General features: G+C 38.0%; 1 protein-coding gene, 1 long non-coding RNA gene and 1 other non-coding gene across 3 annotated transcripts; 1 reads left to right on the forward strand and 2 right to left on the reverse strand.

Moving 5' to 3' along the window:
- The first annotated feature begins 1,077 nt into the window (after positions 1 to 1,077).
- Positions 1,078 to 1,150, forward strand: Trnas-uga (transfer RNA serine (anticodon UGA)). Its single transcript has one exon. It is a non-coding gene; the product is annotated as a tRNA-Ser (tRNA).
- A 794-nt stretch (positions 1,151 to 1,944) lies between these two features.
- LOC144660340 (uncharacterized) lies at positions 1,945 to 14,193 on the reverse strand. The gene is made up of 3 exons (XR_013572079.1): positions 13,678 to 14,193; positions 3,206 to 3,280; positions 1,945 to 2,169 (listed from the first exon to the last, which is right to left on the reverse strand). It is a non-coding gene; the product is annotated as an uncharacterized LOC144660340 (long non-coding RNA).
- Positions 8,023 to 10,986, reverse strand: LOC144660087 (homeobox protein Dlx1a-like). Its single transcript, XM_078520644.1, has 2 exons — positions 10,258 to 10,986; positions 8,023 to 9,896 (listed from the first exon to the last, which is right to left on the reverse strand). Exons 1-2 carry the CDS (start codon positions 10,565 to 10,567, stop codon positions 9,427 to 9,429), a joined length of 780 nt encoding a protein of 259 aa, XP_078376770.1. The 5' UTR covers positions 10,568 to 10,986; the 3' UTR covers positions 8,023 to 9,426.
- Positions 14,194 to 17,686: the final 3,493 nt, after the last annotated feature.

A 17,686-nucleotide genomic window follows, 5' to 3' on the forward strand; every position in this document is an offset into this window, starting at 1 on the left:
TCCAGGCCCTGCAAACAATTTTTTCAATATTTTTCATACCCCCCCCCCCCCCCTCCAAAACAAAATGGTCCGTCACTTATATCACGCCGTTTCGGACTGGGTTAGTACTTGCACGGTTAAACAACTAAAAATACCCCGGGTTTTTGGCTTTTATTTTTTTTTCTTACTTTACAGACTTTTCCATGATAATAAAGTAATTTAGTGAAATTTTAGTCCCTTATTATTTTTCATTCTGTCGTTTCTTTTATTACTTCAGCTAGGGCCGTTAAGTAAATAAGTGTTATTCTGTAAGCATAAATACATCTTATAGTGTCGCCCTAAAAAATGTATGAAAGCTAACCGCAAGTAAACTGGAGTGGTTTGCATGCAGTGCAAAACATCCAACTGGAAAATCTAACTCGAAATGCAACTCGATAATCCAACTGAAAAATCTAACTCGAAATGCAACTCGATATAATCCACCTCGAAAATCCAACGGAAAAGTCTAACTCGAAGTCCAACTCGAAATTCTAAGGGACTGACCATTAAATTATTTTTCTGGAGGGGGCTGGACGGTTATAAAAACAAAAAATAAAAAAAAAGCCTAAAAAGGCAAAATAATTTGCTTGCAAACACGGTATATATATATATAAAATATAGTTTGCATTTCAAAAAAACAATGTTTGCAGAGGTACATAAATTTAAAAAAATATATATTTACAGACGAAAGTTTTTCGTACCACCACTCCCCCCTCCCCCCTGCCCCCCTCCAATTAGAGAGGAGGCACAACTCCCTCTTCTCTATCCAGGAGTGCTCACTGTCGGCCCTGAGAGGTGGCCCTACTCCCTCCTCTCCATCCGGCGTGTGCCTCTTCCTGGGCTGTAGGTTTTGTTAGCTTGACACTCCAGGAGTACAAGGGGCTGACATTTTTTAGTGGAGCACTTTGTCACCCACTTCCCCATTTTCAGCCACACTTAGTCCTCGTTATTGTTATTTTTTGTTATAGCTATGCAATAATCACCCGAGAGGCCTGGGAGCAAATGTCTGGTAATCAATGTTTCCCTTGTAGCAAATATTCGACTCACTCCACTGTGGTTGCCTCGGTAGCTCAGTGGTTAGAGCACCTTCTTTGAGATCGGGGTGTCGTGGGTTCGAATCCCGCTCGGGGCATTTGATTTTTTCCGACATTTGTTCTGTTTAATATATAGATAGGCATATCAGAGTTGACCTCTCTGATGATGAACATTTGTTCGAAATATGCCGTATTACGTACAATAATCACACCCTTTAGGCCTTGATATTGATAAGCAGATCTCATTACCTCTTACCCTGGCGAACCGTTAACTGCCATTTAATAACGTACATGACCTCTTGTTATTACTTCGCCCAGCCGTACCATAAGAATTATCTGTGACCAGCTAGGAGAATTTGCTTGTTGATATTCAGCGCTTAAAGGGTTGATTAAAAGGAAGTAACCTTCAATTGTAATTTCTCCCAACCTTATCAAAGGGAATATATGGTTCCAGTTGGGAGAATGTGCTTGTTGATATTTGTGCTTAATGTTACATTCATTCCAAACATAAGGAAGTTGATTAGTGGTCCGTCCCTATTTCGGTAAATAGGCAGCCTCCGCAAATTCTACTTGAAGAGAACACGATCTCGAGCAATAGATTGGTATAGCGCGAGAAGGCATACACGTCGTTTGGCGATGATGTCGTTCGTTTTCGCCCCTGATGCGGGGTGGCCAAATCGGCGAACCAAGCTAGACCACACCATTTTTGGTCCACCGTCCCATGAAATCTCACTCAAGTCTTGCGTTCGACGAAGGAAAACGCAAGAAATTTTATAAAGCAAAAACGAACACACTGTTTGATTCACGCAATTCCAATCTAACAAATATAAAGCATAAAGCATAAAAGCACGTGAGGCTTTATCATAAAGCATAAGAAGCTGACTGAGCCATTTTCATAATCTTTATTTTAACACCGCTAGTTACAATCAATTATATATATATATAATTATAAGTCGTAAGCTAAAATAGAAAAGATGCTTATAAAATATTGTTTTATATGATTGCTGTGTGGGAATCCAGTATGTCTGAGATCTGGTTGATCTTTCGTTTAAACTGTGCAGTAGAGCCAACATTTCTTAATTCTTAGACTTCAACGTCGCAAGAACTTGGCTTGTCACTGCGGAAAAAAAAGCACAAATAACCCTTACATGTTTCGTTTATTTATGCCTTTTTATCCATTTCTTAACCCTATTCAGACCGGGGGGGGGGGGGCTTTTGAGACCCGCGCTGACTTTGAACTTTTATAACTTTTTTAAGCTTTAACCAAACGCTGCCAAACTTTCTGAGTTTTCCTAAAATTTATCTGGCAACAAATTGGTAGGGTGGATGATGTGTCAACAACTTGACATCACCACAGCAACGGCATTTTGACAGGCATGTTTTCCCAAATTTGTAATTTTGCGTGTTTCTGTTAATAAAAATCAACTTAAATGGCATTATATTTACATTTTTACGGGTTTAAAGCACATTGTTATTCATTTTGAGTACTTTGCAATTATTTTGGGTGGTTTTCTGGCATTTTGGAAAAATTTTGAAATATAAGATCGCGGATCCAAGATGGCGGCTGTTTTGACATCATGATGTAATCGTCACGTGATGTGACGTCACCATCCCACGTGACGTATACCAAAAGAAAGGGTTTCGGACGTACAATACATCCTATAAGTTTCATGGTGATTGCTTAAATATTCTGGAAGTTACATAGCAAAGTTACAGGACCCCCCGGTCTGAGAAGGTCCAAAAAAGCCCGGTCTGACTAGGATTAAGTAAGGATCGAGACTTATTTCACGTCAGTACATGGCCCAAGCGAAAAACATTCGCGAGCGGGCCATGAATCGAACTGACTTAGAAAAATAAGATAAGTATCTTGTAGTACGGACCGACTGAACAAAAAATATTTTTATTACATCTCTTGCCTTAATGGAGATAGGAAATATATCAAACTTGTACGTCAGAGCAGGCGGGTAGCAGACCGTATTGTTAAATTTGGTCTGAGAAATTGACCAATCGTATCGAAGCTTCACCCTGAGAGATATAATAACGAAGTCGTGAGTACGCAAAGCAATTTACTGAAGTGCCCTCCACGCTGTGGTCCGACTTGTGTGATAAAAGAAAAACCTTTGTTTTCTGATGTCTGATACAATATCACTTACAGATTGCGCATTAAATGCTTCACACTCCCTTTGATACTTTCTTCAGCCATTGCGTTCTAAATTATCCCTCGTTCCCTATAATGATTGTAGGGAGAGTATTTTGTAAAATTAAGGGTCGCTAAAATTTTGTGCGCACATAAAAATGACAATTCCTCTCTTTTTGTTCCTCAAGACGGTGCCGTCAAGCGCTAATGGGTTCTAATAGTAGCGTGGCATTTGCAAAGCTCTTACACAGTCTGGATACTGCGTTATAGCCTCGAGCTATACGCCCAATTTGAATGCAAAAAGGAATTTGTCATGAAACAGACACATTGTGGTCAAACCGCGAATGAACGCAGCTGGTTGATTTTTGGGTGCGTATTCTACTTCATTGACTAGCTGCTGAAAATTGAATGGAAGCTTCAGAAATTAGCGCGAAATTGCTTTTTTGGAAAGTGATGTTCTAATTGATATTATTAAGAAATTATCGTAGCGGTAACTACCTGACGCAATTTATTATTCTTATCGCTTGAAGATAACGCTCAATCTTCAAGTAGGTCGATGAATTGAATTTTTTCTAGACATACACTTAAGCTTTTTGATGTGTCATAATTCCCTTTTGTTCCAAGGCTCCAAACAGTCCAGTCACCCTCTGGCACAAATTTTCCGTTTTTTCTATCAAATGCCTTAAATGCTTTAATAGAAGCTTAATGCTGAAAACTAGCTATAGTCCGGCCGTATAGAAAAAATATCGAGTTAAAACAAAACTCTTTGCTTCTTTTGAGTTAAGAGGTTTCCGTTTTGTTTGTTTATACCAAGTACAATACTTTCCTGTTTTCATGCCTCGATGGACAGCCAAGGGCTTCTTGACATTACGGATGATATTTTTCTGACATCACTCCGCGGTTATTAGTTGTTATTTATTGATAGTTTTAGACACATTTAGCCGCGATGTGATAAAACTCGAGAGCTTTCCTATATTGCTTGCGCGCGCCAAAACAACATTACGACTTATTAACACCCGGTTATGCAATAAAAATTATCGCTAAGTGTATTTTTAGAGCCTTTAAAGCATTCCTGTGGAATTTGAACCACCTGCAACTTAAATGAATGAAAACACCAGTAACTTGTGAAGTGAGAATTCATGAGTCATTCCGACAAGCTCAGTTTATATATTTAACGATATATCTCCACTTCTTTCTTTGTATTGATCAGTACGGCAGAAATGTTCTATTCTAACAGAGCTAATTTCATTTGAAAATACGTCTCATTTACTATTAATTCGACAGTGTGTTAATTGAGTTTGCAGCTTTATTTCCAAACTCACGCTCCTTCTCAGCGTTTCACAGATTACCCGTAAAGTGCGTAGCGTTTTCATTGTGTGCGGCCTTGAGGTTTGAATATTTAATTTGAAAGTTCACAAAAACCTTTGTCTTTTATAGAAATGTTTTCAGTCAAAGTGCGCCAAAGCAAATATCACGAAAAGTGTGCATCCATTCTCTTGCTCAAACAGTGTTGATATATCGATGATAGCTGTGTTTCAAAGAAGTTTGAGTAAATTGGAGTCCAATGTTTGCTAAACACTTTCAGCAAGAACGACAAAATAAACAACAAAGGCGTCATATAGGGGGTGTTAGTTTATACATTCAATGTATGCTGATGGCATAATATTCAATTTACTTAAAATACCTCCTTGTTTACTTTGCGTGGAAAAGTTTCTCTCCTTCTTTTAATCAAGCGAACAAAAAAATTCGTCTTGCGCTATTAAGTATAATGATACCAAGCTAAAGACAACAAACAATTCACAGGTAAATTAGCGCAGCGAGAGATCCGAAAACTCGACAATTAACTCAATGGTTTTGTGGCGCAAAACTATTACCCTGTAATTAGATTGAGTAGCACACACTTTTAAGAACGCTTAGTCTAACAGATTAGATGTTTTCTACGGAAATAGCTGCAATTAGAAATCATTCGGGATTACTCGACCTCTGCTCGGATCTTTAGAAACTAGCAACTTTCTGGACGTTTCTATGCCCGTGAGAAAACAAAATGGCGGAAAACAAAAGTAAGATTGTCTTCGCGAGTCACGTAGAAGCAACAGAACACGTTTTTCTTCTGAAGTTAACTTCATTAATGCTTTACTTCTTTGCATAAGAGCGTTGATGTTTGGAAGTACAATGTACAATAGAGTCTTTATAAGCTATTTACACAAAGGACTAGCAAAGATACAATGACTCCTCGACAAAACAAACTTTTGAGTTGTGCAAACGACCAAAAGTTCTTTGTTTTGTAAATACACACCGAAGCCCTCCATTAACGCCTATTGTCCGCCAGGCTAATTATCCATGACCCGTAACTCCTGTTAATAAACTCTATTAACAAAATCACTGAATGAACCAAACTTGAGGCGTTGTGGCAAAGCTCTTGCGTAAATAAAAGATAACGCAATACCACGAATTTGAACAGAGAGGAAATTGATCAAATGTTGACAAAATGGTTCCTAGGCCGCCCAAAATTTTCATCTCAAATTATGCTGGGTAGAAGTTTTGTCTTGTTCTTAATTAACTCCGTATACGTGTTGAAAACAAAGATTTCTGTCTTCTAAGACCATAACACGCAGTCGTTAACTCCACCCATATATTAAGCAACATTTGTCCGACGAAATTATCTTTAATTTCACCCTTATGCAATTTAGACTATCAAAGCGAATTAGCCCCAAATTGCAATTTTGGCCAATAAAACGCCAACTAAATCGCTTCTTGCCACTTTTGAGCCATTAAAGGATATTCTAAATTATCTTTCTATCTGTATTCATGGCTAATTATATGCGAAAATTGGGCCTAGAAGGCCATTTAGTAATTAGTCCATTAAGTCGAAAGCAGAACAAAAGCAACATGCTGGAGAATTAGCATTTCTTAGGCACCTGAGCTAAAACGGAAAAGCGTTGCCTATGGCCAGTTTTATATGAAATCTGACACCAAGTTTTGCTAAAAAAAGACTAGCTGCATCATGTATACAATAAAGCACCATCTCGCAATATTGGATGACTTTTTGTCGAGTACGAGTCAACAAGCGCAGTTATGTAAGAGCGAGTGCGATTGAATAAAATTTCAAAGTGCTTGAACAATCTCTATAGCGTGAGATCAAAACTCACGATAACAAAGCTAAGTATTATGAACTTGAAAATTGACTCGCAGGTGTTAGCGGAATAGTTTCGAAACGCTGAGTACTTCTAAGGCTGCGGCGTCACCGCCGCGCAGCTTTTTAAAATTGCACCAAATAGTGGGGGGGGGAAAGACCGCCATTTCCAAATTGGAGGTAATTTTGAAGCACCAATTAAGAACAGCTACGCATCGTTGTTAGCGCTGTTTTGTCGGTCTGTTATATTCCCTTGCATTATCTTTTAATTTAGCGGAAAAATACAAAGCAAAACAGCCAATCTAAAAGCTTTCTAACGCCACCATTTGTACATATTAAAAGCTATGTTTTATTCAGTGCACGGAGCCGAAAAGCCTTCATCAGTTAAACACAAACAAATATCTTATCGCCCGAAAGAGAGAATCTGTGTATTGTGTCTAGAGGTGCATTTATCTCGATACGAGCGTGTTGATATTAGCGACAATTTACTCCAATTAAACCACTTCTTGACAAACAAGTATTAGAATGGAATGATATCATTTCAACACCAATGGATGTTTGAGAAGAACGTATCCTTGTTCCGTCAATAGAAACATTCGAAAATTATCCCAGTAAAATTTGAATAAAATACTCCGTGCAACGGCGAGGAAATGTTTAAAGTTAAAATACGGCATATTTTATTCACTTAACGGCGTCGATTATTCACACATTACACATGTTTTAGCTATTTCAAGGTGCAAATGCCTGGGTATTAAGGTTTTTACAATTTGTCAGTGTTTTATCGACAAGCTACAAGCTTTCCTTAAACATAACATGCTACATTGGTTAAAATTAAACATAAGCATATACACAGAATTTATCGTCAGTGTTTTAGGATTTGATAGGCATTTTTAATTTCCAGTTGATTAAACTGGGAAAATACCAGTGATTAAAAGATTTCAACAGCGGGGGTATTTTTTTTTTTTTGGAGTAGCGGCCGTTCCCAATTTCCACCTCAAGCTTGAAATTAAAACGCAGGCATAAGGACGTCGGGTTTTTAACAACTTATATTGGGTCGGCCGGTTAAGAGTAAGATCATGTTCTATTTTCACATTCAAAGTCCGAAGAAAATACCAGATAAACATGCAGTACTTCGCGTTTTGCGATTTATCCCACAAACAGTTTTTTTATCAGTTTTTTTTTCTTTCTTTCAAAGATCTCCTGTTGTTTCCTTCCTGCTAAGACCTTCCCCAATAACTATAAAATGCCATCCACCTGTCTGGTCTTGTCATTGGATAGCTTTTGCATAACTGTTATTATGTTTTTGAAATACTTTAATGTGCGTGTTCTCGGCTTAAGATGGCTGGAATATGCCGCTGTTAGATGGAATCTCGAGTGCGTTAACCTCTAGTAAAAAAGTAAATTAAAGTTTAAACTGATCTAGTTTCGTTTCACTGAACAGTTCTCTAGCGTAAAAGCTTAGGGTTAAGGGCTTAGGGTTAGAGTAAACTTGTGTTATTGAAAACCCGCTTTAATTTATTTTAACGCTTTCTTCAGACAAGAATGTTATGAAGTCAATTCCTGACACCATAAGGATGACAGTCTATTTGAATCATTTGAGCGAGGCGCCGAGGCGAATCTTTTGCACGCATTTTCCGCAAAATTTCCAAGGAATCATGAAATATTTATGACTTATCCCATTCGGATGGGTTCTGAGGATCCATGGCGGCTTACTACTTTAATAACTCTGTAACAAAGATCATACACCATTAGAAGTTCCTAGATAAAATAGTGAGGTTACGCCCGAGTGATAACACTCGGCGAATTAAAAGTAATGGGCTGGTTTTTTGTCCGGAATCATTCACATGCATATACAAGACACATATCCAACACAACAAACAATAACACAAAACAATAGACATCCAGTAGGTATTGAGAAAATGTTGGTTTTGATAATGGGCCTACAACCCGGTCGCCCATTCCGAAATGTTTTTGACACTCCCAGCTTAAATTAGGTAGTGGGTTTTATTTTCTTCGATTCTTGCGGTCAGTCAAACGAGCGGGCACTAAAGACCTTATCATGAAAGAATGGTTTTATTTACGTCTCCCCCTGGGCGACAATATTATAGTTTGGATCGTGGTGTCGTAAATCATCGAGATCCAGCCCAAGAAATGGAACAATGCAAAATATCATTGTGATGACGATATGTTTGTTTAACACTCGCGGAAAGAACAATAAAAATATCTCTTTCAAGAGCTGGCAGAAACAAGAAAAGTCAACACAAGGGCAATTTAAGACTCGTCGCGCTCACACATGCCGTTTATTGAGAAAACACCATGGTCTTCCACACGAAATAATCTCTTACTGAAAGCCAATGAAGACAAGACAAAATTAAGCACAAAACCTCTTATAACTGATAAAGAGCCCTTTATTCACTTAACAGTTGCTGTGGCATTGCTAAAATGTTATTGATACTCTCTTAAATAATAGATATGAGAAGATCTAAGCTGTTATTCTTTGAGTTATATTTACGAACGGCGCGTGGAGTCAGTTCTTACAGAAATCGGCTCTTTCACATCAAAGGCAATATACGAAAACTTAGTACCGCGGACGAAGATATAGTTTATCTATTCTGAAATGAAGAATAAATCCACGATACCAATATGTATGTGATATATATCGTATTTCACGGACATTTTGTTCGTCTTAGCCCTCTGAAAATGACAATAACTGTCACATGTATGGCCAATTACCTATTGATGTTCCAAACTGCATTATGGTTCAATCAGGTTGACTTCTGTGGGGCATGCTACATGAGTAAACTCAAAAGCTACTTTTAATCTCGTGTGCTAAAAGATTTTCTCTCCAAGTTTAAACTATACAAGCTAAGATATGACACAAATAAATTATATTTACAGAATATTAAAAACTCTACAACTTTAACAAGATTTTGTCGGGATAAACTCTCTTATACTGATAACATTTCTACTTCATTAGGAGACGAGGTAAAAGCCTTGTGAGTAAGTAATTGATAACTGAGCAAAACAACGCATCCTTCTGTACACTTTGCTTTATACAACTGAGTATTTTTTTATATGAAGTTCATTCTTGAAATTAAGAGTTATCACATTCTTTGGCATCGCTCTTGGACGAAAGGAGTTTTCAGACACCATTGACCCAAACTTGGTGTTGGAATCGCTTGTTTAGAACTCGCCAGAACTGCAAGGCTTGGAGATTCTGCGTCGTGATTTCCCGTGGCAGTGCCCTCTGAGTTTGACCAAGCTCCTGTGCTGGAACCATTTGCCGATCCCGGTCTGCTATCTGATTTGCCCGACCCGTCAATTGAGTTGTCCTCGCTCGCTTTCAAACACTTCTTGCACTTAGATCTCTTGTTCTGAAACCAAATTTTCACTTGGGTCTGTGTCAGGCCAAGATATGCGGCTAGCTCAGCGCGTTCGGGCAAAGCGAGGTATTGTGTCTTCGCGAATCGTTTATTTAGTTCCCTGAGCTGAAAGCTTGAGTAGATGGTTCGTGGTTTTCGTATCTTTTTTCCCTTTCCGTTCAGCCTTGGTTCGTCACATGGTCCTTTCAAATCTGCAGAGATAATGTGTTAAAGTATGTTAAACTCTCTTTAGAATCACAAGAAAGAGGCTTAAAAGTGGTGTCTAAATTGTATCATTTCGTCGTTCAACTTATCAAGCAAAGGGCTACGGAGTATTTTAACCGTTCATTTTAGAGTAATTTTACTGCTATTTGACAATACAGTTTAACACTTCGAAGGTTGTTTGGCAAAGTTTGCGAGTCCACTAACTTCCCTAATTTCTTTCAACTAAGGCGACCACAAGAAAATTAAGCGCGCTTAACAACTTCCGAATTTACCTTAAGCGAGGAAGTGCAAAATTGCAATTTGAAAAGCCGCAGGATGGGAATCGTAAAGATTTGAATGCCAACTTACCGTCATGAGGAGAATCGTGTGGCGCCCCAAAGCCCTGCATAGAAGGCGACAGATAGGGATGATGTTGAAGCGGATGATGGTTCAAAACTGGCGGCATCGGGAACGAATTTCTGGCGTTGCAGGCGAGCGAGTAATCTTGGCTAGATGGAGGGTGATGGTAGTAACGCATCGCTGTATACGGGTTGAAATTCGGAGGAACAGGATTGTAGCTGGAGTAGCTATGTGGCCCTGGTGTCGAAGGCAACTCCATGAAGGCTGACTTGCAAGGCGCGGGCGGCTCAAAGTACTCGGCTTGAAAGTTGAGGTTCATGTGGCTGCGTTAACCGAAGAACGGCTCAATTATAACAAGTCGCGCTCGCAGATGTGACAAATTGACAACTTGCTGTTCACAACCTCGATATGAGACCGGAATATATAACCACCTGACTGGTTGTTAAACAACAAACCTCGGGGCCACGCGTGCATGTCTGGTTAATATGTATGTTCGAAGCGGAGTCTCGCAAGAATGGCTTATGCAAATCTAATTGGCTGTTATGATAATATGGCTCTAATTACATTGTATTTTATCTTCTAATAGCTTTCACGCACAACAAAAGCAGCTGCTGTTGTCAGTATGTCTTTATCATGGCTGTATAATTTGCTATTGTTGACAAGGCTCAGTAAACAGAGTGTACGGGCCAAGATAGCCGTGCATGTTTTGCGCCGCTTAGCCAGATCTCACATGCGTGTTCAAAACTGACGAAAAATTTACAACATCTTCTTTGCGAAAAAGCGCCACTAAATTAATCTCTCTTAGCCCACAACAAAGATCCAACCCTTCTTTTAGTCGAAGGATCATTAGCACATGTTGTTTAATTGAAACTAAGTGTTTTTGCATTAAACGCCTATAGAAATGTTCGTTTGTGGACACTGCGCGGACAAGCTATTGCCCTTTCCATGCGAAACTTAGCGGAAGAGAAAACCATATTGCCGCTAGCAGTTTATTTAATGATGGGTGCAATTTCTAATCGCTGACGCCAGAACGTCATGGATTTACAGCAAATTGTTCGGTAAAGAGGCTCAAAACAGCCAAATTGCTCCTTATTCAAAGAGACCAAACAATGCGATCTACGATCCGTTGTCTTCCGCGGAATAATTGCTTTAACCCTCGATTGAAAAAAAGTGTGGAAAACAACGCCAAGCAATTTAGCGGTACCCTTTAACTCGAAACACAATGTATCATTAAGAGGAAATGTGTTGTATCTGAAGTGCTTGAACATTAAAACCGTTTGAAAATTTTCACGCGAATTTCAAGCTTGCGCTTTCGAAGAAAGTGACACTCGTGCAACGGTACAAATTCTCACGTGAGGCTAGCCTTGTAAACCCGGTGTCCTATGACGTAACACAATGGATTTAGTCGTATTGCTCTTAAAAAGTCGGATTAAGTTCTTCCCTTCCCCACTGGGCTATGACCTTAACGGCTTTTTAATTCGATCTCGCAGTAAAATAATTATGACATGGCGTTTGAATTTCTCTCGGCAAAGAATAGGACAAATAGATCTGAAAAGAAAAAGAAGACACGAAATAGACCAGTAATGAACCATCTTGAATTAAACTTTATACTAAAAAGCGCCAAACTGACGAGGCTCGGTCAACTTTTTACACAACAAATGATAATTTGCACTGATCATTTTATTTCCTGATTTTTTAGAAGGGTCTCTTTTTGTAAAAACTCTTCTTGGTCTGATTTATCTAAACATGTGCGTGCACTTAAAAAGAAAGCCGTAATTTGCAATGCTAGCAGAATTGTTTTTTGCCAATATTAAAAGTTTAATCATTTTTCTTTTGAAACTGGCTGGTTTAAAATTGTCGGTGATTTCTATTTAACCGACGCGACGACAGTTAATTATTTGCAACCATATGAGTTGATTTCAAGCGTTTTAAAAAGAATCTAACATCCATCAAAGAGGCGTAAACTCATAAAATGGCGAACAAAGATCTAAACGCCTTTTTTAAGTAAGATCCTTTATTTATTTTTGTTATAAAGGCCGGCTGCGGCAAAAAGTAATAATAATTATATCGTAACAATAAAATACACGTCAGACAACTTACATCAATGCCAAACAAAACCAAAATATTTACCAATATTTTGAGGAAAGATTGAAAAGCGGAACGGTTAACCAAGCCATAACAAACCATCTGTTTAAATCAGAAACTAAATTTTCGCCTGTCGTTTTGTTTCTGAGGTCTATCCACAGGACGCGGCTTAAACTTAACACGAGAGAAAAAAAATGACAGTCGGACAAATTATAGAAACGTGTTTTAAAATATATCAAGTGAAGAAGTCAGTTTGAATGCCCGCCCTACTTGAAGCGCACAAAAGGCGTCCATCTTTGCTGAAACCTCTCTAATACAAAACTGATCGGTTTTTAATTGACAGCCTTTTGTGTGAAAGATCCGCGAGCAAGATATATGTATGGAGTTAATTGTTTCTTTTTATTCTTTCTAGTGATAATCTGACCTCTCCTTAGTCAAGAGATTGAGGTGGCGATTGCGGTTGGGTGTACATGGAAAACGAAATGAAAGAATGAAAAGCCTACTGCGGCGCGGTTCATGACAACAATGACAGCCAAACCAAACAATAGTGAAACCAACTGTCTTCAAAAAATGACGAGCGAGTTGACAAATATAATTAGTCACAGCTTTGCACTTTCTGAAATATTCAATAAAATCAGTAACTAGTGTTACCAAGCAAGACGGTCCAAAATCGTCAGATTTAACGCTGTCAAAGCCTAGTGCTTGCTTCACAAAATTTGTAATAATATTTCTGTTAAACACAATCCGTTGTGCGTGTCAATTCATAGGCATTGACATTAAAGATTTTCAAGTTTACCTTATAACACAGCCAGCAAATAAAAGTATATTAAGGTTAGCTGTACAAAATACAAAACAAAAGCACTTCATGCAGGAAGCTTTATTGCGCATTTATACAAGAGAAGCTGATTATCGCCGATCATCAACAAGAAATCTGGGAAACGAAAGTTGAATATCGGTTATCCTTTTTGAGTGAAAAAAGATAAGCGAATCAGAGTTTTGTAATAAAACCGTCAGTTCCAAAGCGGTAACTGTTTTGTAAATTAAAAACCTTTTTTAAATACTGCGATTTGTGTTTAACTAAGCCAACCATTGTCTTTTTACTGACATTCTGTTCTCTGCGCGAAATAAAATTGCAAAACAACACAATACGTCGAGATAGACTACAGCAACCCTTCTATCAATCCTAGAATATATACTTAAGCAGCCGGATTATCTGTTCTTATAATCAAATGGTTGAACATAGACTCAGAGCTTTCTTACTTTTATAGAAGTGTCCAAAAAATTTTTTAAAGTTCAGTGGCCTTGCTTGCTTATTGTCTAGTGAACTAATTATAATTCACAAACCTTGTCACAAGCTATATGTATCCTCGTAGAAATAGGTTCCGGGTCGAACGCAGAGCAGAATTATAGCATGCATTTCAAAGTGGTGATAGCAAAATTGTTTTCGAAGATGTCAAAAGCGTAGTACTTAGGTTCCACCTGATTTTAACACCGTTCCCTCAACAAGCCGATTTCAAGGATCATCTTCAAACTGGATGTTTTCTAGTAGGAAGATTCAAACGCGACTTATAATTAAGTCTGGCGACCAAGTTGTACGACAAACCTCACCGAGCTGCTTCGAACACTGTGCTGCTTTTATTTAGATATCAAAGTGAATTAACAACTATAAATACTAAACCTTTGGATCATGGCAATTTTCACGTTGAAAAACGGTTTCCTTGATGTTTTAAAGGCGAAAATTTGAAACGTTTTTGGCTCAAAAATCTGCCTAAAATTGCTCTAAAGCCGCTATTTAGAGACGAAGTGAAAGCTGGCTACAGGATTACTGAAATTAGCCTACATTTCACGCTTTGTAAAATGTCCAACTATACTTTCAGATGGTGTTTTACCCAGGAAATATATATTACTCTTTTTGTTCTCACAAACTAAAGCACTCGCAAGCTGGCTGCTGCCTGACGTAATTAAAGTCTCTCTCTTTTTGCGATTCGCGGACTAAGAAAGTTAATTAAAATAGCACTTGAATAGAAGTTTTAAACTTGCTAGAAAATTTTGTATTCGAGGTGTAGAAGTAATTACATGCCTTATTTTAGGTGTTAAGTATTCTTCTACTCTTTCGGATGCCTAACCAACAGATGGCTAATTGTGTCAGAGATTCTCATTCAAAGGACAATTTTTAAGCAGATCTTTTGACCATGCAGTTTAAAAAAATTCTTATTTGAAAGGTAAAAATGTTACCATCAGTTTTCCTCTACCCGTGCAACAAGCTCAGTTCCCGTATTATTTCTATTTCAATAACTGCACGAGGAGTTTGATATTTCGATTATTTATTTACGTGACGCCATTAAAACTGCCTCTGCTGAACTAGAAATTCCCGGCGGTCTAAATGTTTGGTTAAATGAATAAAATAAAAACGGAGTTTATAATACACTTGCTTGTTTTCATGCAAGAGCTAAGCTAACGTTTTATTGTCAGTTGTGAAACGAGTGATCAAACAGGGGCACCCAACGAGAAAATTTTACGATATGTGTCGTAACACTGTTTTACGTTATAAGAGTCATTAATTGTGCGTTTTAAAGCCTTTTTTAAAAACATTAAGAGAACTGTATCTGTTCGGACACGCTAGCTGAACTTTCAAACTTCAGAAAATTTTAGAAAAGCAAAATATTAATACCCGAATTTCCGAGCCGCTGTTGCTTTCTCGAAAAACATAGCCCTGCTGGCGTTTTTTCATTCACAACACAACATTTTTCTCTCTACGAAAACGACAGGCATTACTTTTTCCATGTCAAGAAAGACTGAGCTAAAGAAAACCCCAGTTTTTCATCACACTTTAATCCGAACATCGTAGGCCATTATAGGTCTTCCGAACAGATATTCACCGAAACCGACTGTTGGGGGCCCCTGATCAAATCAAAACCGTTTGCTTCAAAGTTAACGTCGGTCTTTGGACAGTTATGTCCACGTTTTGAAGAAAATAATAATAATTTGTTAGACTCTTGAATGTTCATCTTTGACTTGGGGTCAACCAGAAGTATAAAAAGGAACGACACTTTCTGAAAGAAAAAAAACCGGACAAATGAATGATTACCACCGCTGTATATATTTTTATATATAATATTACGTTTTTCAATTCCGCAACTGCCTTGAAATCCATGTCAAGGGGTAACTGGTTTATCAAACTAAGTGTCGCTCAAAGCGTTTGAAGTGAGCCACTTTAATTTTTTCGAAATTTCCGGAGTTTTTGGTGTGTGGCAGAAATTTATTTTTTGTGTCGATAAAAAGTCGGTCTTCTTGTAATTGGCGATTTTTTTTTTTGTACAGGTTTTCTTGTCCGTAGCACATGATGAAACATGGTTCGTCGCCATTTTATGCCAAATCCGACTAACTGTTTCCTCTTAGTCTTGTAAATGTCAGCTCAGCTATTGTTCCTATAATTTCAGTTAAATTGCTGCTAAGTTAAGTTTTATTTTTGTATCACACATTGTCTTGTCTCATTTGGCTTCCATGGAAAGAAATAGCAAATAGCAATAACGTAAACAAATTAATGCTAGAATAAGCTATAGTCTAATGTTGGGTAAGCGGGAATATGGTTGTTGTCATTTTGTGCGTGTTCGCGTCTTGTTGCTGTACATAAATACTGATGACCTGATTTACGTCTACTGATAATAAAGCAAAATAATTTCAAGAAACGTGCTCAGCCTCGTGCCTTCGCAATTTATTAAAATACGTTGGACATTCTACAGTGGAATCCCTGGCCAATTTCTTTTACAAGTGACCAGCTCCCATTTGGATTGATAGCTCAGTTGGTTACAGCGCTGCACTAGCATCGCAGAGGTCATGGGTTCGATTTGCGTTCAAGCCTGACATTTTTTTTTTTTTCAGGCTTGCTTTTTTTAACTGCTTAAGTTGAGTACATTACTGCGATGATCCTTCATTTGCTTAAAATCTATACATGTATCCGCAGTACAAATATATGAATTTCATATATTCATTTTATAAGGAAAATAATGTTGGTTCCAGAAAATCTAAACATATTCTGGTAGAAAAAGGATATTTTTTTCATTTGCCGTTCGTGGGTTGGCGAAAATCAGCAGAACTTTTTAAAAATTTCCTTTTGAAAACAGCCTCCATACAAAAATAGGCCAATTTTGCTGTATTTTCAAGTGCAAAAGAACAGTCATTACACTTGTTCAATTTTGTTTATTTGAGCCTTAAAATGTTGATATAGCATTCCTCTTCAAAAAGCCGCGCGTGGGTTGGTAGATTTTTACTTCTTGAAACCAGAAAACCAAGTTTAATCAACCCTACTGGGCCAATTTTGACGCTTTCTTCTCTTATTGTGAGCGCTCTCGCATCCAAATTTGCCGCTTCGCTGATAATGAATATTTAATGATATCCATGCATTCTGCCCCATGTCGAGAAACCTAGAGAATCATTTCGGTGTTCGACTCAGTGAAGGAAATCTAAGGGCAAATACTTTTGGCTCGAGTTATCGGGTGGTTCGAGAGATCAAGGGTTCGAGAAATCGGGATTCCGCTGTTTTAATAAGCCAGTATGAAGACATGACACCATCCACAAGCACTACTGAGCATTGCTTATACCGCAACGCGTAGGGAGGGCAACTTTTAATTGTGTACGGCTTCCTTGTGATGCAAGCGCTCTGTTCCAAAACTGTCCGCAAAGCAAAGAATAGCAACGATACGAGCAGGTACTCAGTTCAGTGACAACACAAGCTAAATCAAATAAAGTCTATTCACTCTAAATTCCTATCCTATGAGGCTTCTCTGTCAACTCGGTTCACATCAGCAACAAAGCTGATGGATTAGCTGATAAACTAAGAAACCACTACAAATATGTATAACAAAAATATTAAAAAGAAAACTGAAAGCATGCTAAGAAAAAGCTTCGTTAATTCTATGAATTGGTGTATCTTTGCCATTATTTCCGTATTGCCTTGGCCTCAATCATCGCCGATTTTTGTAACTAGTTTTTGTATACGCTTTATGGTATGTCAAGGATTATATGTTTGCTTATGTTGATCATTTACATTCTCGATCACAATTAGGTGTTGTATGGTCAATTGAGCATTTGTCATCTTCCCTGTGAATAGAGGCGGATATAGTTAATTCTTAAAGTGCTCAAAGTTGTTCAGATCTTGAAACTCATTCGTTTTTTGTATTTGTAGAACAGATTTCTATTTCGTTCCCAGAATCCATAGTTTACTGTGGATGTTAAGAGATACAAAATTTTCAATTTTGACACAACATGGGAAAATCCCCGGTCATATAGCGAGTTGTTTTTGATATCTTGCTCTCAGATAAACATAAAAGTGGGCTTTTATAAATCTCGCAGA

Source organism: Oculina patagonica, chromosome 7 (genome assembly GCF_052425735.1).
Source record: "Oculina patagonica isolate OP01 chromosome 7, crgOcupat, whole genome shotgun sequence".
Classification (NCBI taxonomy): Eukaryota; Metazoa; Cnidaria; class Anthozoa; order Scleractinia; family Oculinidae; genus Oculina; species Oculina patagonica.

What these genes read in the sequence shown, in the direction of transcription:
- LOC144660087 (XM_078520644.1), bottom strand. Translation starts at nt 10,567, where the DNA reads ATGAACCTCAACTTTCAAGCCGAGTACTTTGAGCCGCCCGCGCCTTGC. An exon ending in ACACGATTCTCCTCATGACG is followed by an intron (nt 9,897 to 10,257) that starts GTAAGTTGGCAT and finishes TTATCTCTGCAG; the next exon opens with ATTTGAAAGGACCATGTGAC.